At 42.0% G+C, this 27,818-nt stretch overlaps 1 protein-coding gene across 1 annotated transcript in view; it reads left to right on the forward strand.

Moving 5' to 3' along the window:
• THSD7B (thrombospondin type 1 domain containing 7B) overlaps positions 1–26,802 on the forward strand; it is a gene marked incomplete at its 5' end in the record, with an annotated part of 466,043 nt that extends 439,241 nt beyond the window's left edge. Inside the window, 8 exons of the mRNA XM_083351680.1 lie at positions 1,141–1,286; positions 2,665–2,824; positions 5,012–5,185; positions 5,591–5,686; positions 18,969–19,051; positions 21,425–21,617; positions 23,578–23,665; positions 26,081–26,802. Of these exons, the coding sequence (XP_083207806.1) occupies positions 1,141–1,286; positions 2,665–2,824; positions 5,012–5,185; positions 5,591–5,686; positions 18,969–19,051; positions 21,425–21,617; positions 23,578–23,665; positions 26,081–26,162 (1,022 nt within the window). The 3' untranslated portion in view covers positions 26,163–26,802. The remainder of the gene's footprint in view (positions 1–1,140; positions 1,287–2,664; positions 2,825–5,011; positions 5,186–5,590; positions 5,687–18,968; positions 19,052–21,424; positions 21,618–23,577; positions 23,666–26,080) is intronic.
• Positions 26,803–27,818: the final 1,016 nt, after the last annotated feature.

Below are 27,818 nucleotides of genomic sequence, written 5' to 3' on the forward strand. Positions count from 1 at the left end.
CCATGGGAAGGTGGGGAGAGGGCAGAAACATTTATACTCAGCCTTTCCCAGTGCAGTGCCTTACACTTGCTTTCACTGCTGGTCATCAACCGTGTGTGCAAGGCGGATGGAAATTGTGTTGATCGGCAAATGGTTTTGTATAGAGAGTGGTTTTGTACAACAGAGCAAATGTGTAAAGTCAGGAGAATTAATTTTGTAGAAGGAATTCTTGAGGCTAGTGCTGATGCGAAAGACAATAAACTCTATTTCGCCAATAACAAAGTGTTAGGAAACCCTGAGTTATCCGCATGTCTACCGCTTAGAATCTGAATCAGTTTTCCTCCATTTTTGGATGGAGGGAGAGTCAGAAAAGATGCTAAGCAGAGCAGAACAGGTCAGAAACCAAAGGAGAAGGAAGTAGAATTGATTCCTGTTATGAGAGTCATAACAGGTATAGCACCCTGTGTGTCAATAACCACTGGAATCACCACAGCCAGTTTATGCCATAATCTTTCAGTTTCACTTTTCAGATCTTGATACTTTGTGATCTTCTCCAATTCTTTGTCTTTCATTCCACTGTCTCCTGGTATTGCTTCATCAATTATCCACAATTTTCTTCTTTTCCACTGCAATTATATCTGGTGTGTTATGAGCCAAGACTTTATTAACCTGTATTCAGAAATCCCACGATATTTTTGGCTACTTTTCACTGCTCATTTTTGACTACTTTTTATCTCTTTATGTTCCCACCATTTTTTTCATTACTGGCACATGGTCATTTTTACAAATATTCCAGTGAATCATTTTGGTGACTGGGTTATTGCATTGTTTATTATCAGTTTGTGCAGTCTTGCACAAGCTGAATATACGATCTATTGTTTCCTCTGCTTCTTTACACAATCTGCACTTTGAATCATTGGATGATTTTTTCAATTCTGGCCTTGATTGCATTAGTCCAAACAGCTTGCTCTTGCACAGCCCAATTCAAGCCTTCAGTTATTTTAGCCTTATCAGTTTTAGTTTAAAAGAATTAAAGAGATAGGACTGAGCACACCATCATAACCTCCTTTCCCAATGACTTATCAGTATTTTAAAACTGCTGAGAAAAGTTCAGAAAATATTAAAATACAAGGTATTCACTAATCTTCTTTCCTTCTTTAGGTCAGATGCTCCGTACCCGATCTATAATTATGGAAGCCCAAGGAGAAGGGAGACCTTGTCCAGCTGATCTTACTCAGTTCCGCAGTTGTGTTGCAAAACCCTGCTATAGCTGGGTTCTTGGAGAGTGGTCCCCGTGCAGAGTTGAGGTACTTGAAGTTTGTAAAACATCACCTTGGAACAACAGGTAGAAACTGAACTTGATTGCAACCCACATTGATGAGGCAATTTGATCCTGGTTTTGAAAGTTAAGAGGACGGTGTTAATTTAGCGTTATTGAAAAGTCTTAACAAAGTAGGGAACAGTCATAAATACAACTGAGGCAGGCGACCAAAAACTAATTTAATATCAAAGGTCAAAGAGCTGTACAGTTGTAATAGCAGACCAGTGAGGGTCATAGATGGGGTTTGCATCAGCGTGCCAAGATCAAAGCAGGATTTAATTTCAGAGAACCCTGCTACCAAGGAAATTGACTTTTGCACTAAGAATACCGTGTAGCCTCTTTCAATACTTCGAAAGGCCTTGAAACAATACGGTTTAAAGCTTCAGTAGCCTGAAGTGCTGACTCTGACTTTTTTCCTGGAAATGATTACTTTTTATTCCCCCTAACAGTCTGAAAATGTAAACGCTGATGTGAACTGTGAAGCATCAAACAGCTGTACTTTTGCTTTCTCAGCATGGATCTCATGTAGGCCCTCCCTTTTTTCACACTGCAGTTGGCATGCATCTCTTTGCTTTACACGTCATTCTACCCTTCCCCCTTTATCTTTTAAATTATTGTTCATTCAAAACATTTTGATCCAGTGTCTAGCATTGGTTTTAAAGTGCTTTAGATTTCCACACTCAATTATTTCAGAGAAGGGAGAAGATGAGATCTGCTTAGCATTAATCATGTCAGGCTAATTGGGCCATAACCAGGAAGATGTGCAAAAGTGAGGAAGGTTTAACATGTTATAAAGGGACATGTTTTGAGAAAAAAACCCAAAACACTTTTTCTTCTGCATTTACATTATTGGCAGAGCAGGCAATATACCCAATGAGGCTTTAGTCCTTCTGAATCCATATTATCTTCAAAAGTTAATTATTATGTGTACTTTAAGACCATGGGTCTCCAAACTTGGCAACTTTAAGACTTATGGACTTCAACTCCCCATGCTGGCTGGGGAATTCTGGGAGTTGAAGTCCACAAGTCTTAAAGTTGCCAAGTTTGGAGATCCCTGTTCAAGAGTAAAAAGAGCATGGCTACCTTTTTCCTTGCCTCCACCAAAAGAAGAGCTATTCATTAGACAATGGTCCTTTAACAACATTGCAGAATACTTATCAACTGCAAGGGACGGAACACAAAAATGGAAGTAGAAAAGACCGCTTTTACATACATTTTTTAAGCGTTCTTGCCTACTGCAAGAAGCGTTGCCTGATTTGCAAACACTCTGCATTGTTTCTAGGATTAAGGTATATACAGCATGAAAAGTGTAGTTATTTATATAGCAAGTTGTTTTGATAACCTCTATTTTCCCCCTCCATTAGGGTGGACAATGTGGAGATGGAATCCAGATACGAAACCTGCTGTGTGTGGTACATGATGGCACGTCGTCATCAACATTTAAGCAAGTTGAGAGCACCCTATGTGAAGAGCTTCCCCCTAAAGAGAATTTGCTTCAACTTCCATGTTCTGTCCCTTGTCCAGGTAAACTCTGAGAAGGACCGTATTTCATCATTTTGATGATAAATAGCTATGGCCAGTTGCATGTGATGTTCCAAGTAAATAGGTGGTTTGGCATAGACCTGCAGTTTGTTCTATACATCCTCGCTTTTGATGAATTACTGTCCAACCTTAAAGATGACTAATCAGAACTCAATCACACAAAAGACTACGTTTTTTTTCTCCTGATACTGACCTTTAAGTCTGGCACGATGAACCTATGGTCCAGAAGCCTTCTGCTTTTAAAATGTCACCCAGTTTTGGCTCTGACTTTGCTGACCTTGGGCTCAGGATCCATCCATGATCAGAATCTTCTGGTCACTATAAGTTGCCATGTCCCTATTCATTTGGACTGCAGCCTTTCATGAGAGAGTGGTCCCTTTTGTTTTTGCGGAATTAACCTTTTATCTTAAACTTACCTATAGCCAAGGCTTTTTTTCTCATAGAATGCTCAGAACGGAGTTCCGGCACCTTTTTTGGATGGAACCCTGTAGGGTAGGCAAGGTGGGTTGTATGACATGTGTGAGTTCCGGCAGCTTTTTCTTTTACAAAAAAAGCACTGCCTATAGCCTATTATAAAATCTCTCTGAACTCTACTGTTTTAACATAGGTAATATAGATCCAGATGGAGGGATAATATCGTTATGGAATTTGAGAGTAGAAATAAACAGAAAGTCCTTGCAGATGGACTATAGTCCAGAGGTCAGCATTCCCCAATTCTTTAACTTATGCAATGCACATTTTATCAGAGAGCAATGTACTGTAAATCTTTAGACTGAATGGTAGGAATGTGCTTTGGATCATCTACAGTGCTGATGGACCATAGCAGTTGCATCGTTTCCTAGAATTGTATGGCAGTCCAACAACACATACTCAGAAAGGGTACATCTGGTTTAAGCACCTTTTTGCCTTAACTGAAGTAGTATACTCTTCCCCCCCGCCCCCACTTTGTATGTGTGTATGTGAGAAACACCCAAGTGAAGAAAGAGTTGTTTGCAAGGAAAGTTTCAGGTAGTTAGTCTAGGGTTCAGCTTGATTTAGAGAAAACAAAATTCCCAAAGCTGTATTAAAGTTTAATATATTTTTTGTGATTAGCACAAACACGCAAAAGAGCTTTTAAGAACTCGAGTTTGAAAAATACAGTAGATGATATGCTAATAATTAGGTCACGGACATTTAGGTGGTGAAAAAAATTAACATACCTGACATGCTTGATTCAACCATTCCTACAGCTTAAGAGCAGGGATCGCATGCAACCTCCACTTCTTTTTTAGAATTCCCCACGCAGTCTTATGAAATTGTACTGCCGAAATTTGTCGGTATGTTATAACACAACAAGAAATGTTGAAAATGTTTTAAATAATTTAGCATAATAGTAAAGCAATCTAACAAAGGACTGAGAGGTTTCAGCATAGCTACCATAAAAAAGCAGTTCTCTCCCACTCCACAAATCTATACACTACATTCTCATCTATCACCTCATTATATTCTTCAGCTGCCACAAAAAAAAAATAATTTAAAAAGGGTAGCCCCCAGCACCAAAAAGTTCCAATTGTTGCTTTAAAATTAAACTCATTGTTTTCATTGTTATTGGCAAGGCTGGCTGTTGTTAGGAGGCCTGACCACATCCTATACTGGATATCTCGAACTGAGCGGGAATTGGATTGGGTCAAGTAGATGAGTAGGCAAGATGGGGGCGTATAAGTTTAATAATAAAATAAAAAAAAAACCACTCATCCACTTCTTGGGATATTTCGGACTGTAATGAAGGGGAAATTACAAAATGAGTGTTTCTATAGTGGCACATGGTTGGGCCAGGATTTTGCAGAGGGATGGTGCCCATCAGTTGTAGATTTCTTTGTGCTGTTAATTTTGAGTTAGTCCTGGATTTATGTGTGTAAGAGAGAGTGAGACTGGGACAGAGACAGGAAGAGAGAGGGATTCCGACATTTGAAATACAGGGAACCATACCACCATTTCTGAGCTCTTTTCTCACCAACGTTCTGCAGCATAGTCTGCGGTTGTTGCAATAGAGGATCCCAGAATATACAAGACCGTTCCTGGCTTCGATAAGCTATAGGTTCTTTCTGATGTCATAACTGAAGAGAGAGTATAGAGACATCCATTAGTAAAGTCCATGTTCCCCTTTTTTCTTCATTTTTTTACTACAAGGTGACTGTCATTTATCTGAGTGGTCAGAGTGGAGCTCTTGTGAATTAACATGCATCGATGGCAGGGGCTTTGAGAGCATGGGTCGTCAGTCTCGATCAAGAACATTTATAATTCAGTCTTTTGAAAATCAAGGCAGATGTCCTGAACAAGAATTGGAGACCAGGCCTTGCTCAGGTAGGGAACACTGTAAACCACAGTTCTTATCTCACAGAAGAGTTTGCTTCTAAATTGTTTTCTTGTTATCGTTCCTGTAGTTTATTGTAATGTTTCCAAACCCTCTTTCCCCTTCCCCATCAAAAGATGTTTATTAAGAAAAATGTTTGAAAAAGCAAGCAGAGACCGGGAATCTATTTACAGTCCTTAGAAAGAAGGAAAAAAATGGGATAGAATAGATAGACAACTACAGAAAGTTAAATCACCAGAACAGCAAACTCTACAATTTTTGTATTTCTCCTCCTTGGATATGTCTTGTTTACTAGTTTTCATTTGAATTTACTTAAGAATGTTTAGTTTTATTAAAAAAGAAAAAAAATGATATATCTCAGGTACATATAAACTGTTGCCTTATTTGAACTATAGGAGGAAAATGCTATAATTATGTATGGAAAACGAGTCCTTGGCAAGATAATGAACGCACAGTGTGGTGCCAGCGTTCTGATAGGTTGAATGTTACAGGTAAGTGTGCTCAGCAATGTCATTGTTATCATCAATATTACCATCACCTTCACCACCCTCTCTATTTCCAATTTTATATTAGTTCCTTCTTTAAATAATAATTTTATTAAAGTTTACAAATACAAAGATAAAAAATTAATACAAACTAAAGAAAATATAAGCAGTAAAGAAAAGAAAAAGAAAAGTGAAAAGAGATAGAAAAATAAAAGAAAAAGATGATAGATAAATAGATAGATAGATAGATAGATAGATAGATAGATAGATAGATAGATAGATAGATAGATAGATAGATAGATAGATAGATAGATAGACGGACATAAAAGATGACTCCCTTCACCCTCCAGACAAGTCTAAACAATTTGAATAACTTAATAACTTTATCCAATACTTCACATAAAAAACCTCTTCTTTCCATATCTCATTTCTTATCAATAATCAAATGATTACACTAGTTCAATGTATGTAAAAAACAATATTGCAACTGCAAAATATATAAAACTCCCAGTCATTAAAATATCTTAATTATAACATGAGGAAGCTGAGAATGGGAACCACAGGGCTAAATTAAAATGTTCAGTCCTAAAACGAGGAAGATCTGAATACAGAGGTAAGTTTGTAAGACGTATGTAAATGCTGTGCTGTCAGTGTCTCTGGAACACCAGTGCAAAGAGCATTCCATGTGTAGGAGCTATGGTAGGTATAATCGCCTGGGCTTCCTTTGGTAATCCTAGCATGAGATCCAAGGACCTTTCCAAAGTGCAGACCAGTGTAGTTTTTCCCCCTGTTTCTTCTTCTTCTTCTTTTTTTTAAAGAAAATCCATGCCTTCTGAAACTATTAGACCTAAGCCTAGGGAAGAGACATCGAAATCCAGTTGAGTCCAATCCTCTATTTGCTTATACCTAATGGACAGAATCTTGCCAAACTAAAGTTGTAACCTTCTAACCTACCAGATCTACCCTGAGAGATTCCAGGGTGTGGCTTCCCTGAACCTCTTCACCCTTGCCCCTCCAGCTAAGGATTGTGCAATCTCTTAATCTAGGTCATTCTCTGGGAAATCTCTGTGTTCCGATAACTCTCCCCCTCTGCTTCTCCAGGAGCACATTCCATCATACGAACAGGCAAACATTACCTGGAATTATCCAGGTATGTCGCCATTTCACTCTCAGTTTGTTGTTTTTAAGACCTGGGCTATAAAAATCTGGATGACCATTATAGAGCAGGAAAGAGATAAGAAAAACTGTAAATGCTGCCATCCAATCTTCCTTCTAATGTGTGACATGCTGTGTACAGAAAAAATTGTTCTGTTCAGCTGTTCCCAAAAGATCTACAAATTTGTGCACCTCCATAGAAGTAAATTGCAAATACAGGGGAAAGCATCACATTCAAATTCTTTAAGAATGGAAACTAGAAAAATATAATACTATGTCACATATTAGCCTGCAGATTTTAATATAAAGTCATTAGTCGCCGATAATCAATACTTGCAATCGTTATTTTGTAAGCATTTAAAATTGTTTCTTTTTTCTCTTTGGAATTTGATACTGCAATGAAAGAAAAAAGAAAGGACTTCCACAAAGGAAGTAATATAAAAAGCATTTAGAAAGCCTCTCTCATTTATTTCCCATTATTTCCCTCTTCTGAACTTAAATTTCAATTATTAATTTTAACACTGATTTTTTTATGGGATTAGCAATGATCATGGACCTTGTGTGACCCAAACTCATTAATTTATTAAATCTTTTTAAGAAGGTGGCTGGCCAAGGAGGTTTTTAGGAAGCCACTTCTTAGTATGGGAGAGGTGGATGGGAGAGGTGGATGGTCAGGCAAGTTCTGGCTCAGTGCCTGGAAGCTATAAGGGTTTTGTTAACCCTAACAAACAGTATAATCATTTGGCTTAAAAATAAACCTGAAAAAGTGCCCGGTTATGTTTAATAAATTCACCAAAGGAAGAAATATATATATATATCTGGAGAAGAACTAGACACAGTAGACCACTACATATACCTTGGCCAATGGTTCTCAATAGAAGGTGATACAACAAAAGAAATTGAATGATGTGTTAAATGTGGCTGGCAGGCATTCGGCAAGCTAAGCAAAATTTTCAAGAAAAACACACACTCCCCCATGCCTGACAAGAAAAGCTTTCCAATCAGTGCGTGCTACCTGCTCTAACATATGACGGGGAAACATGGACACTAACTTCACAATCGATACAAAAGCTATAAATCAGGGGTCTTCAAACTTGGCCCTTTTATGACTTGTGGACTTCAGCTCCCAGAATTCCTCAGAAAGCATGCCTGGCTGAGGAATTCTGGGAGTTGAAGTCCACAAGTCATCAAAGGGCCAAGTTTGAAGACCCCTGCTATAAATGGTGCAAAGAGCCATAGAAAGATACATGCTCGGCATTATAAGACAAGCTAGAAAGACCTGCACATGGATTAGAGAACAAACAAAAGTATATGAGTATATTACTCATCAAGTGAGTAAAAGAAGTTTTTTTTTTTTTTTTTTGCCCAAGATGGCGACGGCCGCAACTTAAGCTTCGGGCGCTCTTCGAGGGCCCCAAAGGAATTTGCTTCGGGAAGCCCTAGGTATGTTGAGGCGATTCTGGTGGTGGGGGAGCTAAAAACAGCTGCTACGTGCTGTCTTCGGTGGCACTGAGCCCCCCCCTTTGAATTAGCGGCGTTTTAACATCTGCCGTCTGCCGATCTGCCGGCCTCACGATGGCGCCGAGCGCAGCTATACTGTGAATCCTGGATGTCTGCCTTGCTTCTTTTCATCTGCTGCTGGCTGAGCTGATTTCATGCTGTTGCTGGCCGAGGCGACTTTGGGATTGGGGGTTTTTCAAAACAGCTGCTGGGCGCTGCTTTTCGTAGCGCTGAGCCCCCCCCTCCGGAATAGCGGCTTGTTGATTCAATCGAGCGGCGCTGAGAACTGAGAACTGCCTGCCGAACTGCTGAGCTCTATTATGGCGCTGAGCGCTGCTTCGCTGTGAAACTCGGGACGTCTGCCTGTTTTTTATCTGCTTGCGGATTGAGGCGACTTTAGGGATTGGGGGATCTTTGAAACGGCTCCTGGACGCTACTTTTCATGACGCTGAGCCTCCCCCCCCCGAGCTAGCGGCCTGTTGATCTGAATGAGCAGCGCTGACAATCTCTGCTGACCTGTTGAGCTCTGTTATGGCGTCAATCACCTCTACAGCGCCGTGCAGCCCGGGACGCCTCACCTGCCTTCTTTCCTCTGCCTGTTCGCCGTGGATACCCTCTGCTTGTCGGAGGGGCAGCGGCGACGACCCCACCGGATGGAGATCCTTTTTACGACCACCTGCTGACCGACATCGTTCTTTGGTGGCGAGGAGCCTCCTTCTTCTCCCGGATGGTGGTTGCAGATTGTGGGCCTGGTCATCGGCCCCGGCGGACATGTTAGTGAATTCCAGGACCCAACATGACTGCTGGGATCACTTTCCGCCGTTGAAGGATGGCTTGGACTGGTGGATGGACATTGGGGAGAGAATGTTTTGTTCTCCCCCCCCCAGACTGGCGGTGCGGGCTGGCGTTGTGAGGATTGACAGAGGCCTGGCCTGCCTGTTCCTTACTTCTTTTGTTGACAGGCAGGCATTACGGCTAGCTCCATACCTGATGGGAACTAAGATCCCCCTATGGATAATCCAGTGTGGACGGGACCGAACCGTGGTGGGAGGACGGTTCTGGTCTGGTCAGCGACCACCTCACTGGTGTGGGAGACCAGTTGGGGTGGGCCTGGCTTAGGACTCCCCTTTTCTCTCTCTGTTCCAGTTAGACTCCTCAGCCGGAGTGAGAGGACGGCTGAGGTTGTCCCTTGGAACTCCATCTCGGGTGAGAGCTGAGATGGCTTTGCAGATTGAGAGATATGCCCACTGGACCTGTTCTTTTTCCATCTTCGTACCATCAATGAACAATCCTTTGGCTATATTTTCAACATCAGCCCCAAGAGACTAATTGAATGCTATATGATCCATCGTTATTCCGAAGCGGACTTGTATGCCCTTAGGGCGGTTCCTGCCTCATGGGCGCAACCTGTCGCCTGTTTTCATACTCCCCTTAATGACGGGCCCAAGCCTTGGGACTCCGAGAGGTGGTTGGGCTTGGATAGGGGCCTCGAGTTAAGACGCGCTAAGAGGCCCCTGATCAGATTTTTAGCCGGTTATTTTAGGAGGTTAGGGAGGGGGAGGGAGGGGGGGATGGGGAGGGAACTTGTAACCGGCACTCAGTCTGGTCCTGTTAGAGGTCCTGGTGGGACGGGGTTGGGGGAGGTGGCTGCTGGCGCTGGGAATGTGGGGGTGGGGTATCGAATCCCCACGGCGATAGGGTATGGCAGCAGGTGTTTGCGAGGAGGGTCATATCAACATCTGGGATCGCGCCCCCGCTATCTTCGAGCGGTGGCGCGCTCCGACCCTCCGGTTAGCACCCTCTTACCCGGGGATGAGGGTGATCAGGCCCCTGAGCTCAGGCTGGTCTATTTTAACGCTAGATCCGTAGTTAATAAAGCTCCCCTCATCCGTGATCGGATCGAGGAGGAATGTGCGGATCTGGCGTGCATCACGGAAACTTGGCTGGGCTCGGAGGGAGGGGTGCCTCTCACTGAGTTATGCCCGCCGGGTTTCCGGGTGCTGCACCAGCCACGGGCTCAGGGCAGGGGTGGTGGGGTGGCAGTGGTTATTCGGGAGACATTGTGTCCCCGGGAGGCCACCATTGTCCAGATGGCCGGGAGTGAGACCCTCCTCTTGAGGTGTGGTCCTCAGGTTCAGTTGGGCTTGTTGCTTACATACCTGGCGCCCAGCTGTGTGGCAACAGCCCTGCCCGAGCTGCTCGACACCCTCTCAGGGCTGGCGGTGGAGTTCCCCAGGCTCGTAGTCCTGGGTGACTTCAACCTGCCATCACTGGGAGGGTCGTCGGAGTTAGCTCGGGAGTTCATGGCTTCCATGACAGCCATGGGCCTGACCCAGGTTATTGAGGGCCCGACTCATGAGGGGGGTCACACTCTTGACCTGGTGTTTCTGTCTGGACAGTGGCTGGATGATCTGGGAGGGGGTTCTCCGTCCATCACCCCTCTGTCATGGTCAGACCACTACCTCCTGAGGCTAGTTTTCCGTCATGCCATCCCCCGCCGCTGGGCGGCGGAGCCGACCAGGTGGTTCCGCCCCAGGCGCCTAATGGACCCAGATCGGTTCCAGAGGGCGCTTGGGCCTATACCTATCACCCTTACCCACAGCCCAGTCGATGCCCTGGTGGAGGCCTGGGAAACGGCAGCCACCAGGGCACTCGACTGCGTTGTACCCATGCGACCTCTGACCCGACGCAGATCCCGTTGCGCCCCATGGTTCTCTGTGGAGCTCCGGAAGATGAAGCGGCGAAGACGAGGTCTAGAGAGCGGTTGGAGATCCAGCCGATCGGAATCCGACCGATTGCAGTTAAGAACCTTTATAAGGTCTTATCTTGCGGTGATAAGGACGGCGAAGTCTAACTACTTTGCCGCCCTTATCGCGTCCGCAGATAATCGCCCGGCCGCCCTGTTTAGGGTGACTCGCTCCCTCCTTAACCAGGAGGTGAGAGAGGATCCCATGCAGGGACGAGCCGAGGAGTTTAGTAATCATCTGGCGGACAAAATCGCTCGGATCCGGACCGGCTTGGACTCTGACTGGGCAGAGTCTAATGTGGAGGAATCAGGCGGTCTTGAGCACGTTATCTGGAATGAGTTCGACCCTGTTTCCCCTGATGATGTGGACAGGATCATGGGGAGACTGAGCACCACCACCTGTTTGTTGGATCCGTGCCCCTCCTGGCTAGCTTATGCGGCTCGGGAAGGAACACGAGGCTGGTTCCATGCAGTAATAACTGCTTCCTTGAAGGAGGGTGTCTTTCCTGCCGCCTTGAAGGAGGCGGTGGTGAGACCCCTTCTCAAGAAGCCTGCTTTGGACCCGGCTGTTTTAAACAACTACCGTCCAGTCTCCAACCTTCGCTTTCTGGCGAAGGTTGTTGAGAGTGTGGTGGCGCATCAGCTCCCTCTGTTCCTGGAGGAAACTGATTATCTGGACCCGTACCAATCGGGCTTCAGGCCCGGACACAGCACGGAGACGGCATTGGTCGCGCTGGTGAATGATCTCTGGAGGGCTAGGGACGGGGGTTGCTCCTCTGTCCTGGTCCTATTAGATCTTTCAGCGGCGTTCGATACCATCGACCATGGTATCTTACTGCGGCGTCTCAGGGGGCTGGGAGTGGGAGGCACCGTTTTACGGTGGTTCTCCTACCTCCAGGGCCGCTCGCAGTCGGTGTTGACAGGAGGGCAGAGATCCGCCCCGAGGTCTCTCATTTGTGGAGTCCCTCAGGGGTCGGTTCTCTCGCCTCTCCTGTTCAACATCTATATGAAGCCGCTGGGCGAGATCATTCGTGGTTTTGGGGTGGGGTATCATCAGTACGCTGATGATACCCAACTTTTTCTTTCCACCCCGAACCAACCCAGTGATGCCCTCTCCGTGATGTCCCGATGCCTGGAGGCGGTTCAGGTCTGGATGGGGAGAAACAGGCTTCGTCTCAATCCCGCCAAGACTGAGTGGCTGTGCATATCGGCATCTCGGGTTAACCAAGTTATTCCATCCTTAATGATGGGGGGTGAGGTGTTACCCCCCGTCGATAGGGCTCGCAACTTGGGCGTCCTCCTGGATTCACGGCTCAATTTTGAAGACCATATAGGAGCCGTGACCAGGGGGGCTTTTGCCCAGGTTCGCCTGGTGCGCCAGTTGCGTCCCTATCTGGACCGAGACGCCCTACGCACAGTTACTCATGCGCTTGTGACCTCCCGTTTGGACTACTGTAACGCTCTCTACATGGGGCTGCCCTTGAAGACCACTCGGAGGCTTCAACTGGTGCAGAATGCGGCCGCGCGAGTTGTAATGGGGGTTTCCCGATACTCCCATGTAACACCTCTACTCCGTGAGCTGCATTGGCTTCCGGTTGCCCTCCGGGTGAAATTCAAGGTGCTGGTTATCACCTATAAAGCCCTACATGGCCTGGGTCCGGGATATCTGAGGGAACACCTGCTGCCGGCATCAAATGCCCTTCGCCCAGTGCGCTCCCACAGGGAGGGTCTGCTCAGGGTCCCGCCGGTAAGAGACTGCCGGCGGGTGACACCCAGGGATAGGGCCTTCTCGGTGGGAGCGCCTGCCCTCTGGAACCAGCTGCCGGTGGAGCTGAGAACTGCCCCCGACCTTCGATCATTCCGCCGGGGCCTGAAGACCTGGCTCTTCGAGCTCTCGGGCCCAGACTGAGGAGGAATTTTTAATTTGGGGTTCTTTTTAACTGACTACAGGGTTAATTTAATATTTTTTAATTTGGTTCTTAATTTTTGTATTTTGGATTTTTAATTCCCTGTAAACCGCCCTGAGTCCTCAGGGAATAGGGCGGTATATAAATATAACTAAATAAATAAATAAATAAATAAACAGTGGCTGTGGGTAGTGAAGAGAGCTGACATAGTTGACTCTGGATGAAATAACAGGCAGAATTGGTACACAGTTTGAGGGGGAAGGGTCCTCCTGCACTTGCAGCTTACAGAGCCAAAGCAGACTTGGTTCAAATTCATCTTGTATCCTGATTGTACCCAATTCCAGGTCTTCCTCATAGCCAGACATGGCTTAGCCTCTTCCTGATTGGGTCACCACAATGTGATCTACATGAACCTGTCCTTGAAGACCATCAAGAAACCGCAACTGGTCCAGAAGGCAACAGAGATTGGACTTCTGCATATCCCACAGTTTGACCATCTTACAGTATTGCTGCATGAGCTGTACTGGACCCCAGATACTTTTAGGTTGCAATTCAATGTGCTGGTTATCATCTTTAAAGGCCAGCATTGCACAAGGCCAAGTTACTTGCAGGACTACCTCTCCCCAATGTATCTACCTGTCCCCCTAGATCAGATAAAGCGAGCATGTTCCAGGACCTTTTCCTTAAATTTTGTCATCTGATGAGACATAAGAGATGTTCCTTCTCTGTAGCTGCCCTAACTCTTTGCAACAGCCTCTCATCTGATATTCAAGGGTCCTCTACTATTTTGGCTTTTCAAAAGTCAGTTAAGACTTTGCTATTCTCCCAAGCACTGTGCTAGGATAGGATTGAGTTGGGGTCAGTAGTATGGTTACTCTGGCACCGTTTTTACCTTGTTTTTATTCATTGTTGTGAGCTGTTAGGATCACTCTGTGAGATAGCCAGCCATATAAGGGGTTTTTTTAATGAATAAATAAACTTTTTTATTCTTCTGCTCTTTATGGAGGCCCAAGGCCAATTATAGATTCAAACGAGTTTCAATCCATATTTAAAAAAAAAAAATCAGATAACTGATATTTTCTAGAAACTTCTGTAGCTTCAGAGCCAACATCCTTTGAAACATTTGCTTCAAAAGTGAATATTGGTAGCTCGCTGCTAATTCATATAAATACTTGGCAGATGGCTTTATGTTTATATAACACTTTCCTTTGTTCTAAAACAATCATCACCACCACCACCACCACCACCATCATTTTAGCCATTGTCTATCCACGGTAGGATGAAGGCTTCTTCAGCACATTTCCAACCAATATGGTCTTGAGTTTTTCCTTTGCCAGTTGGGCCCGCAATACTGCTGATGTCATTAATTCATCTTGTTTTAGGTCTCTTTTATCAAGTGGGATCCATTCTATGACTGCCTTGGTCCTGCCATCAGTCTTTCTTGCTATGTGACCAGCCCATTTCCATTTCACTTCTTTTACTCACTTGATGAGTAATATACTCATATACTTTTGTTTGTTCTCTAATCCATGTGCAGGTCTTTCTAGCTTGTCTTATAATGCCGAGCATGTATCTTTCTATGGCTCTTTGCACCATTTATAGCAGGGGTCTTCAAACTTGGCCCTTTGATGACTTGTGGACTTCAACTCCCAGAATTCCTCAGCCAGGCATGCTTTCTGAGGAATTCTGGGAGCTGAAGTCCACAAGTCATAAAAGGGCCAAGTTTGAAGACCCCTGATTTATAGCTTTTGTATCGATTGTGAAGTTAGTGTCCATGTTTCCCCGTCATATGTTAGAGCAGGTAGCACGCACTGATTGGAAAGCTTTTCTTGTCAGGCATGGGGGAGTGTGTGTTTTTCTTGAAAATTTTGCTTAGCTTGCCGAATGCCTGCCAGCCACATTTAACACATCATTCAATTTCTTTTGTTGTATCACCTTCTATTGAGAACCATTGGCCAAGGTATATGTAGTGGTCTACTGTGTCTAGTTCTTCTCCAGATATATATATATATTTCTTCCTTTGGTGAATTTATTAAACATAACCGGGCACTTTTTCAGGTTTATTTTTAAGCCAAATGATTACATTGCAGCTCTTATATGTGTCTTTGTAGCTCTTATGAGTTTTGTGAGAAGAGAACAATATATCATCTCCAAATCTTAAGTGATTTAAATAGGTGCCATTGATTTTTATTCCATCTTTTGCCCAGTCTAGTTTGTGAAATACTTCTTCAAGGCAGGCTGAGAAAAGAATGGGTGATATTGTATCACCTTATCGTACACCTCGTTCTATGTTGATTTCTACTTTAAATATTGTTCTATTGTTCGATCTTTTTTTATAATTGTGTTCTTTTATAATCGTGTTTTTATAATTGTGTTCTAAAATCTAGAAAGTGTTTGTCCTGATGTCTGGAAGAACTCAAACACATTCCCCCAACCTGAAATATTCCTCTTCCATTTGTCTACAATATTTTATCTCTTCTTTCTCTAAGAAAGATATTAGTTTTATTAATTTCTTCAGGGATTTTATTAATATTACTGTTTTCTTCAGGGAAGTTTAAAATGCCAGACATTTCGGTTTTGTACATTTTTGATGCTCTACTGTATTGTTTTTATAGTACCAGTGTGATTTTCTTTCTAGTTACCTTATGGATTCAAATTAAATGAAGGAGAAATATAAATATTTTAAATAAACTTAAGAGTTCAGCCGAAAGCTCCAAGCAGGAATATATGCACATAATCATCAGTGCACACAGAGCAATCGACCTGTACAATGAAAAATAGTGTGGGGCACATGCAGAGAGCAAATACTTGGCCAAAGGTTTCCTTCAAAGCAAATATCTCCAGCTGCTTTCTCTTCATTGTGCTATTATGACTCTACATTACACAAATACATTGCTTATTTCAATTAATACTGGCAATACAATTAAAGAAATTACTGTGAAGACAAGAATGAGAACTCACACAGAAAAGCAGGAATGTTTGATTCTCCATTTCATTGTAGTTTCTACCACTGATCCTCTCAGGTGTAAGGCTCCAGGGAATGGTGGACAGCATAGAACTGCTGGAAGACTCACATGTTCACATGCTTCTATGGTTTGTTGCCTTCAGATTCATGCCACACAAACAGGTGCTACATTTTGTGCAGCTCCCTTTGATGGATATTTTTGAAGTTGATATTTTAAAGACTGATTGTTGACCAGAACCAGGGCCACTGTTGAGCTGCAGTGAATATTTATCTCCAAAAGTGGAACTTCGTTTATTGAAAAATAAACATAGCCTTGACAAAGCACATTTTTCCCTAGGAAATGCTCCTTTCTGTCTCAGAGAAATTTTTAAAAATGAATTTTTATACTAAGAACTGAACAGTAACTACATTTCTCATTAGAGAGGGCAATAAAATAATCTGAAAGAGCAAAGGAGGAGTGTTCAAATATCTAGTCTGTAACTGAGTAGAGCCTAGCACAGCTGGTGAGAAGAGAATTTATTTATGGAATTTTAATGAGAGACTGTCATATATTTGGAGGACTCTGCAATTTTTCAGCAGGAGAATTGTGGAAAAAAAACACATCATTTAGTTTATTTCTAGTTATAGTGTTACAAATTTAATAAAACTTAAAATTAAGCCACCAAAAGCCGTACTGTAATATAAACACCTTATCCATGATTATCCAGGAAAAAAAGTACTTCAGTTATTGAATGGGACACAAATTCTCTAGGTACTCATGGAAAATTTGCAGTCCTGGAGCTAGTCCATTTTTGTGATCTGTTTTATGTGTATTTGGTGGAAGGCATTATGCTTAGTATTGGAGTTTATAGCAGCTGAGCCTCATTTGAGTATGCATTTTTAACCAACATCTAATGTTATATTTATTTCAACCAACACACTCTGCACTGATCTAATAATAAAACTGTCGCCTCTCTTATCTGTTCTTCTCCTGATAGCAATAATATTTATTTATTTATTTATTTTATTTATTATTGGATTTCTATACCGCCCTTCTCCCTAGGGACTCAGGGCGGTTCACAGGGCATATATACAGTAAATAGATATACAAAAATTAAAAGAAAATTAAACCATGCCCAAATTAAAATATAACAATAATAAAATAATAAAACCCATTAAAAAACCCAAATACCCCTTCAGGCCAGACCAGCTAACTCGAACAAGTGGGTCTTCAACCCGCGACGGAAGGATCGGAGGTCCGATGCCATCCGGAGCCCAACCGGCAGTTGGTTCCATAGTGCAGGGGCACCCACAGAGAAGGCCTTCCCCTTGGGGGCCACCAATCGACATTCCCTGACTGGAGGCACCCTGAGGAGGCCCTCTCTGTGGGCACGCACAGGGCAGAGGGGAGTCGACGCCGGCAGCAGGTGGTCCTCGAGGTATCCCGGACCCATGCCATGTAAGGACTTAAAGATCATAACCAAAACCTTGAACCTCACCCGGAAGACAATATGTTAGGGAAGCTGCATATTATACTCTATCTTCAGTTCAAGCTGATTACAGATAATTAAAACTTTATATAATAGTAATACTCTATAAACAGATAATATACAATAGAATATGAGCAATTATTTCTCTTTAAAAAGGTTTATCAGGTTTATTCCTCCTTCATGCTTTTTTTGCAGACTGAACCAATGAATCAAGGAGAGCAAAGAGATGTAGAGAATTCTAATGCCTTTGATGTCATATGATGGTCATCCAGATTTGTGCAGTCCCAATACAGTAGTTCTAGCTCTTTCTCTAGATGTCCTACGCTTCCTGGCAGCTTTTCGTACAAGAAAGAAGCCTATTAGCCTTTTATTCAAATTCTAACATGGTAGCAAATCCCTTTTTCTCACATAAAAAGTAACTAAAATTCATAAAAAATAACTATGTCCATTTCTAACCTCTCTAACATTATAATACTGAAGTATGACAAAGAGGTTCCCACTGTATCACTTTCGTGTCCTGCCCCCTCACCTTTGTTTTTAGGCAAATATTAAAAAGTTGCTTATTTGTTAGGAAATTGCCCTTTGAGAGAAAGGAATGGTGGGAATGGTAAGACGTACCCTTCACCATCTCCTCTTTTATAGAGGCTTCCAGTCTCACCTGGGATTGCCATTTCAATCTGAGAGTATTCAACATACAATTGTGTATGTTGTGCCAAAAGACGTGCAGCACAATAAGTTTATAGTGGACACTTGACATCAGATGGCATGTCTGAGTGTATTCAACATACAAATGTGAGTGTTGAATCTTTTATCTGATCAACATATGGGCATTTCTAAGCAGAATGACAGATTCTGTGCTTGTTCCATATGCCATCTTAAGTGGAAGTGGACTGAGTCTTTATTAAGCTAAAATGATGCATTTGGGATGCTTCCCTTCAACTTATTATGTGTATATATGAATAAATGCCATCTGATGTCAAGTGTCCACTATAAACGTATTATTGTGCTGCACATCTTTGGGCACAAATTCTTGTTGATATATTGATTAAAAAGTTGCTTCAAGATCATGTCATGCATTATGCAGTTTAAAAAATTAACCATACTATTCTGTTTTTCCAGAAGAAAATTGTAAAAAAAAATAATAATTTATGGGGGGGGGAAGAAAAGTTTGGCTAATACATGCAGAAAAAGTTTCTGAATCGAAGACCAGCAGCTTAAGTTATTAAATATTTTGCCTGTTTTACGATTATAATAATTTTTATTATTTGTGTTTTGAAATACCAATTTGTCATATTCATATTTTATCTCTCTATATAAAAATTGTAGAATATCAGTTGTATACCTTAAAAATACAAAGAGACTGCAAGCACGAGACTTTTCACAGTGCAGAATGGAGGCTAAAATGTCCTCTGCAAACATATCTTGGGAATAATGTAAATGTACCGTTTTCAAAAGCAGTGTTGCAGCACAGCAAATAACCAACGGATATTCCTAACTCATTTAGAGTTGTATCTTTGATGACTTCTCTTGACAATTGTTCTTGCAGGAGGCTGCTCTATGCAGTTACAGCCAGCTACAACCAGGTATTGCAACCCAGTCTGCAAAAAACCCTTCTCATACTGTACACAGGTAATTCAGACAGTGCACTTTACTTCATTAGAAAGAAATCTTTTGACTGCTAACCAATTATTTTTAGAATGTAAAACAAAGCAAAATCAAAAAGTTCCCAACAGACCGGAGACCTAATTGGGCATGCATAGGACGCTATCCATTCAATAAATTGAATATATAGCCTTACAGACAAAAAGGGGATGTGTGAAGAAAACATATATTTGGGTAACTGCGAGTAAATACTTGCTTCTTTTCACAGAAATTCAGTTCAAAACATATAAGACAGTTTGTAAATATAGAAATAAGCTGTGAATAAAAGGAATATGTGAATGTTCACATCCAATGACATCAGGAGCTCAGTCTCTTCCCATGTGAAGGATAACAATTTGTGTTCTTGGAGTCCTTCGGTATTTCTTTGGAACACTGAAATGAAACAACAGACCTGCAATTTTTTTTCTATTTGTATACTGCCCTTATTTTACTCAAGGCAATAAACATACCTAATATTCCTTCCTCCTCCTATTTTCAGAACAATAGTGAGTGAGTTGGGCTGAAAAAGAGCAATTGGCCTGAAGTCATTAGGCAGCTTTCATTTCTACTCTGGGACTAGAATTCAGTTTCCTGGTTTTTAACCTGGTTTCTTAAGAACTACACTTGCACTTAAGATGGTGGCTCTCTTCTCTGCCTTTTAATTCTGAGCTTAAGGGTAAAGGAAGCAACCCAGGTTACTTCTTCTGGTGATAGGGGGAGCAGGGGGTTGGACTAGATGACCTCTAAGGTCTCTTCCAACTTTACTATTTTGATTATGATTATGACATAAGCAAAGAAAAGGGTCATTGACTGAGATGGGTAGCCATAGAAATTAATTAATTAATTAAATGGGAAGGCCAATGACTCAAGGATAATGTATCTTTAAACTTTCAGTCCATGGGGAACCTATCCTGTCCCATATCTTGATTTTTGGAAGAGAGTTTGGTGTCCACACCCGTTCATATATTTTGGGAGGCATATATATCAAGTTGACTCTCAAACTGTAATTTAGAATACAGTTACTCTGGGTAGACTTTTGTGGGGTGTTACCTGGTCTGGTTTCATGCTAAAGACAAATCCATGCAACTTCCACACAAGAAGACCACCCATTAACCATTTCCCAAACACACAACCACACTCCTCAGTATATCTCAGTATCGTTCTGCAGCTGAGGACAGCTGAAGGTTTTACCCTCTGTAAGTGGTATTTCCCCTAATATCTCACATCAAGATGCTATGTAGAGGAAAGGTAGCATATGTTGATGTGCCTCGGGTTCTCGCCTGAAATAACATCTTGTTCTTTTTATATTGTTAGTTGTCCAGAGTTGTGAATTTGAGATGGGCAGTTATATAAATTGAAATAATTCATTCTATCTGTCTGTCTCTGTCCCTGTCCTTGTCCCGGTGCCAATCCCTCTCCCTATCTGTCTCTATCCCTATCTGTCTCTATTTGTATCCCATCTCCGTTGTTTTCTATCAATCAATACATTAGTGTGCTGAAACACAGAAACTCTGCTTTTGCTTTGAAATACATACAGCTTTACCATCATATTTTAAATTAAATTAAATTTTGATGCATAACACAATGCAAGTCTGTATGTGTTTACTCTAAATAGATGTCAGGTCAAGCTGGCCACCAGTCCTTCCACACAGTATTGCAGCCTTAAATGAACAATTTATTTAAGAGGGAAAACATTTTGAGCTAGGTTCTTTTGGCAAGATGGATTTTTGTGTTCAGTGTTTCTGTTGCAACCTATTTATCCAGGCTCATTAAAAGAAGGAACAGGCACGCCATTGTTCTGTTACATTTAGGTAAAGGTTCCCCCACACATGCGTGCTAGTCGTTTCCAACTCTAGGGGCCGGTGCTCATCTCCGTTTCAAAGCCAAAGAGCCAGTGCTTGTCCGAGGACGTCTCCGTGGTCATGTGGCTGGCATGACTGGACGCCAAAGGCACATGGAATGCTGTTACCTTCCCACCGGAGTGGTCCCTATTTTTCTACTTGCATTTTTACGTGCTTTCGAACTGCTAGGTTAGCAGAAGCTGGGACGAGTAACAGGCGCTCACTCTGTTACGCAGCACTCGAGATTCGACCCGCCAAACTGCCGACCTTCTGATCGACAGGCTCAGCGTCCTAACCCACTGAGCCACCGTGTCCCTTCTGTTACATTTAGTGTGGCTCAAAAAGCTTTAAATGATATTGGCAATCCATAGTAAGGCCTTGGCCTAGGTTGGGCTTTCAGTTAAAGATAGTAAAAGCATGTGGTATTAGGTTAACTGGGGTGTGCCCAGCAGCCCCCCCAGCAGAAACATTTTTTGGAGGATGAACTGATTTCTGAACTATCTTTCTCCTTGTTACCTAGGGTGGCATCTGTGGTTGTGAGAGAGGCTACACTGAAATCATGAGATCAAATGGTTTCCTGGATTACTGCATGAAGATACCCGGTTTAGCAGATAAGAAAGCCGATGTTAAAACAAATTCTGCCAAACATAAGCCTATCAATTCCAAAATGCATGACATCTTCAAAGGGTGGTCAATTCAGCCTTTTAACCCAGGTAAAAATAACAAATTGTGGCATGATGTTCTCTCTCTCTCTCTCTCTTAATTTGAAAAGTAAGCTTCATGCTCAGTGAATCACATAACCAGAAACTACACTAGAGGATATACAAACTCTCATTTGTAATATAATCATATGAATATCATTAGCATAAATTGTGCAAAGAGCATTTTTCTGTAGAATGACCTGGGATTTCATTTTACAATGCTGAAGCTAATGGCATTTCCTTCACTGATTAATCAGAAATATAAGTAGGAGAGATTCTCCTACAAGGAGGAGAGAAAAAAACATAAAGGTCAATGTAAAGCATGAGACTTTCTACATACCTGTGATCTGTGTCCAACTCCAAACATAGATGTCAAACACTGTAATGTTACAGTGGCTTATAATCATATCTCAAGTTGGAATCCTACAGTTGCAGGATACCTGCTGTTCAGTATATTCTCCATTATTAATGATGGTTACAAGGACCAATGGGGTACATTGGACTGAGAGAGAGCGACCCTCTCCAAGTCAGCCAGGGAGCTTCCATAGCTGAAGGCGGAGTTGAACCTCTTCTCCTTACTCATACAACAACACCTTCATCTCAGTCAGTGTTAATCGGAGGCGAGAGATTAAGCCCTTCCCTACTGCATTGCAGGGTCCCTCAGGGCTGGGTACTCTCTCCGCTCCTATTCAACATCTACATGAAGCTGTTGGGTGAGATCATCCATCAGCATGGACTCAGATATCATCAATATGCTGATGATACTCCATATCTCAGCCCGTGGTGAGTTAAGTGATGTGATCTCCCTCTCGCAGTGCCTGGAGGCTGTTAAAGACTAGATGGTGAGCAATGGGTTTAAACATGAACCCTGGCAAGACTGAGTGGCTCTGAGTTTGGGGCTCTTTGGTCCATGAAGAATTGGCACCTTTGGTCTTGGATGGGTCATCACTGCCCCCAAAGAGACCCAGTGCATAATCTGGGGCTTCTCTTGGACTCGCGACTCCTGCTCAAAGAGCAAGTGGCAGTCGTAGCCAGGAGGACCTTTGCACAACTGCAGGTTGTGTGCCAGTTAAGCCCTTTACTGGACCAACAATCCCTACTCACGGTTACTCATGCCCTAGTCATCTCCCATCTTGACTATTGCAGTGCATTCTACATGGGACTGCCCTTGAAAATGCAGAGACCTGCATGGTTTTATGCAGACCTCAGTGTGCACAGGTATCACCTCTTATGTGGGAGCTGCATTGGTTCCGCGTATAATTCAAGGTGCTGGTTGTCACCTATAAAGCCCTTCATGGCTTAGGACCAGGTTATCTGAGGGGCCGTCCCTTGGCAGTCACATCTACCTGACCCTCTAGAGCAGGGAGGCAAGGCATGTCCTCTAAGGAGATACTTCTAGTGGGACCCAGAAGAAAGGTCTTTTCCGTAGTGGCTCTCTCCCTCTGGAACATCATCCCTCCGGAAATTAGACTGCCTCTAACACTCTTTCAGAAAGCCCTGAAGATGTGGTTCTGCCAGCAGGCCTTGGGATCCCAGAGTGGGACGGAGCCCATTAAATGGCTCGTATGAATGTGTGTTGTCACTAGGGTGGGGGGGATGGGTTTTTTATTATTTTACTATTTTCATCTTTTATTATTTCTTTTATATTGTTCTTAATGTCCTGTAAGCCGTCTTGAGTCGCCATGTGTGAGTACGTGGCAATATAAAATTTTTAAATAAATAAATAAATTTGACCTCCCTGCTCTTTCTCTCATAAGATGCAACTTCCCTGGTAGCTCTGTGATTTAGCATGAATTTTCAGTTATTTCTCTACAGATTGACGTGGTTCGTAGATGAGTTTTGCCTGCCCTTCAAGGTAGGCAAATTCAGGAAGTAACGGTTACAAGGGTTTCCTATTTTTAACTGACAAAAAATAAGCAAAAATGTACACCTTGCAAAATGTCAAATGTATTATTTTGTTCCCCTGTCTCAGATGGAAAACTTAAAATCTGGGTATATGGAGTATCAGCTGGCGGGTTTCTCATTATAGTTTTCCTAATCTTCACCTCATATCTTCTTTGGTATGTATTCTGTGCTTACCTCTAACCCTGTTAATTCTGTTTTGAGATGTTGAATTTAGATTCAGTCATTTGGAACTAAATTAGAATGACTGAAATTCATTGGTATCAAAGTTACAAATAGCTTTCAGAGATTAAAATTCTGCGGTTACTTTATGTTCTCTGTAATTAGAAAGCTAAGTATCACTTGAAAACCTTTTTATCTGTTCACATTATTTACAGGTTTAGTTTAGCCTATCATCCTGAAAGGATGCTCCAGTCCTTTTATTTAGATTGATATGTATGTATGTGTTTATGTACGTACGTACGTACGTATGTATGTACTTACGTAGGTATATATATATTCTTTTTACAACACTTTAATCCCTTTATTTGGGATGGAATCAGGGTGACCAAATGGAGCTGAGTGTTTACTGGCCAGATGCCCTTCCTGATGCCTACGCAGAGTTCGCAGCAGTTATTTTCCCTTTGCGCCCTGGTAGAGAAACATCTGCTACTGCCTAGGATTGAATTCAACCTTCCAAGTGGGAGGCAAGCATCTTCACCTTTACGCCCCCATGCCACTATATACATACATATAGACAGACAGACAGATTGATATATTCATTCATGTCCAAGAGAGGATAAGGTGTGCAGCTAGAGTTTTATTCAATTATTCTAGTTCTTAACTGATGAAAAGTTTTTCATTTTCGCCGTAGTTTGTCTCTTCTTTGGTAGGAACTATTATGATATGGCTCTGACCAAATGTGCTTGTGGAAGACTAAAGAATTGGATATATTGTATTTTCTTGTAATCATAACAAATATCAACATAATGTGGAGCAACATTTATTTATTTATCAAATTTATACACCACCCATCTCAATGTCTAAGTGACTGAGTGGGGCGGTTCCTATTAATAAAAATATTATTATTAGTTATTTTCACTATTATATAGCTAGTGGATAGGGTTAATTTTTCTGAGGGTATTTTTTTAAAATGGTGGTTCAGGGAGAGATGCTGATTTGGGGGCATTTAGACTATCCAAAGGCTTATGAATTTTATTGCTGTATTCTGTCACCAAAAAATTGTGGGAAATCATGTAATTTGTAGGCATTTGTCATTGAACTTACACAAGTGTAATCCTCGACTTACAACCACAGTTGACTCCCAAATTTCTCTTGCTAAGCAAGACAGTTTTGTCCCGTTTTACTACCTTTCCTGCCGCGGTTGTTAAGTGAATCACTGCAGTTCTTAAATTAGTAACACAGTTGTTAAGTGAGTCTCACTTCCCCATTGACTTTGCTTGTCACAAGACCGCAAAACGTAATCACATGACCCAGGGGACATAGCCACCACCACATATATGAGTCAGTTGCCAAGCGTTTGAATTTTGATTACGTGCCCATGGTCATAATGCAGAATGCATTATGGAGCAGAATGCAGCCGCGAGAGTTATACTGGGAGTTTCCCGATACTCCCATGTCACACCTTTGCTCCGCGAGCTGCATTGGTTACCAGTTGTCTTCCGGGTGAGGTTCAAGGTGTTGGTAATGACCTACAAAGCCCTTCATGGCATGGGTCCAGAATACCTTGGGGAGCACCTGCAGCCGGCGTCAACTTCCCTCCGCCCAGTACACTCCCACAGAGAGGGCCTCCTCAGGGTGCCACCGGTCAAAGAATGCCGACTGGTGGCCCCCAGGGGGAGAGCGTTCTCTGTGGGTGCACCGGATTTATGGAACCATCTTCCGGTTGAGCTCCGGATGGCGCCCGATCTCCGCTCCTTCCGGCGCGATCTTAAAACCCATCTCTTTAAACAAGCTGGCCTGGCCTGATGGGACGGGGTGGGATTTTTATAAATGACTTTAATTTTAAATTTGTATTAATTTATGGGCATTGTTTAATCATGTTTTAATAATTTTAATTTTTGTATCTAGTTTTTATGTATTGCCCTGTTCACCGCCCTGAGTCCCCTGGGAGAAGGGCGGTATATAAATTAAATTAATAATAAATAAATAAATAAATAAGTGTGAAAAAGGGTCATATGTCATTTTAGTCAGTGCCATTGTAACTTCAAGCCGTCTCTAAACAAATGTTTGTTAGTCAAGGGCTACCTGAATGCATTTCACACATTCCCATAATTCTGTGGTTTCTAGAATTGACTGCTTCTTCAACGTATGACCTAGGTGGGGGAAAATTAAAATAACTTCGGCTTAGCCTTCCAGTTTTAAAAAGGTCAGCGGCCAGTTAAAGGTAACTGCTATTCATTTCTGTGCTGAAAGATATAACAGTTCCCCTGGATTGTGCCCCAAATGAAGGATTCAGTTCACCTGTTTGGTAATGTTAGGCATATGGTGATAGCCTACATAGTTGGGTTGAAAATATATAAACCATGATGTTGTGACTTTAAGAAGAAATGAATCTTTTGCTTCCTTTTCAGCAAAAAACCAAAACAGCCACAACATACTTCTCCGCCGCAGAAGTGTCTGACTTTAGCCTACGATGGAGATGTTGATATGTAAGATGGAAACCACCCAAATGTAGACATTGACTGCCTTAACTGCTTTCCCCCACCCCCGCCTCTCTTGATACAAGATTCCAGCTGATGAGTTTGGGTTTTATTTTTGTTCTTCAGGAGAATCTGGCATCTGAAATAATTGGGCAGAATATAACTTCCAAACTTGACCGGTTTTACCTTTTGGCATATCTGAAACATGGTATATCTTTATGACTCTTCCCCAGAGGGGACCTCAGAATTACATCTCTTCCTTTTTAACCATAGAAATAAGGACAAATGAGAAGTTCTACAGTCTTCTACTGATTTTTTTTTAAATTTTTGAAAGCATGACAATCCTGTTTGGGGAGGGGAGCTAAAATTACATTTACTGTAAAGGGAAAACTGGACGCTGCGTCATTATGCACTATATTAGTGCAAAGTTTCTTTCTTCTTCACCACTTTCATCTGTGAGTTTTCTAGAGTTTATATTTGAGTTACATTTGAAGCTATCGAAAAATCTGGAGTTTCTTGATTTCCAGACTGACTACGTTTCTTAGATCACAAAATAATCTGACTTCCCTTCTGCCAAAGGAGATAATAATAAAGCAGAAATTTTGCAGCATATAATCCAGGCCATTTTCTATTCTTGAGAAGGTTTTTCTTTCTTCCTTCTTGGACAAATGTATTAATGACTAAGGAAGTGAGAAGAGTGTTATTTTAAATTGGTATCAAGCCATCTAGGTATATTTGAAACGTTAATTCAGTCGGTTAATATACATTCTGCTTTTGTAATTTAAATTTTATTACCTGCAATTATTTATGATTTTTTTAAAAAAAACAAATGTTTTCTGACTTTATTTATTACACACACAGATACACACAAACAAGCTGTTTGTACAAGATCTTGCTTTTTAAAAAAGTTTACAAGTCTACATTTGGAACATCTCGAAGAAGATAGGTATATGTAGTAGTAAATGTTGCAAGTACGAAAGTGCCATCTTGTGGTATTGACATGTATTTATACATAAATAAAAAAAACCCCAAAGGGTGTGGGGATGTTGATGCAAATGCATTTCAATGTCTGTTATTAAAAAAGATTTTGCATTTCATCCTTGGAGATCATAGCCTAATCAAACTATAATTATGAGCAAACTTTGAGAAAGGGAGACTCAGAATGGATTCCTGAAGTAATTACACATTATAAATTCATTAAGGAAATCCCAACATGTTTCCAGCTGAAATTATTGTTCATTAGGCACACATTGTTTCTGAATAAAAAATATATCAGATCTCCCCAAGCAGCTTCTTTCCATCATTGGGCATATCAGCAGTTAAAGTAACCGAATATTGTATATAAGCAACTAAGGTCAAATTACGGAATGTCTATTTTAAAATCAGCCAAAAATATTTCTGCCAATTTTCCAAATGATTACAGCCTAAGGAGAAAAATCTAAATTAGGAAAAAGAAGTAAATAAAAGATGCAAACAACTATATAAAGCATTTTTCTAAAGGGAAGAGTTAACACGATGGGGATGGAAGGGGTTGCCTTCCGAGTGGCTGTTCACAATGGAAAGGTTCGTTAAGGCTATTCGCAAGGTTGACTCAGCCTTCCTCAAGGTTGACTCAGCCTTCCATCCTTCCGAGGTAGGTAAAATGAGGACCCAGATTGTTGGGGGCAAT

This window comes from Vipera ursinii, assembly GCF_947247035.1.
Source record: "Vipera ursinii genome assembly, chromosome: 1".
Classification (NCBI taxonomy): domain Eukaryota; kingdom Metazoa; phylum Chordata; class Lepidosauria; order Squamata; family Viperidae; genus Vipera; species Vipera ursinii.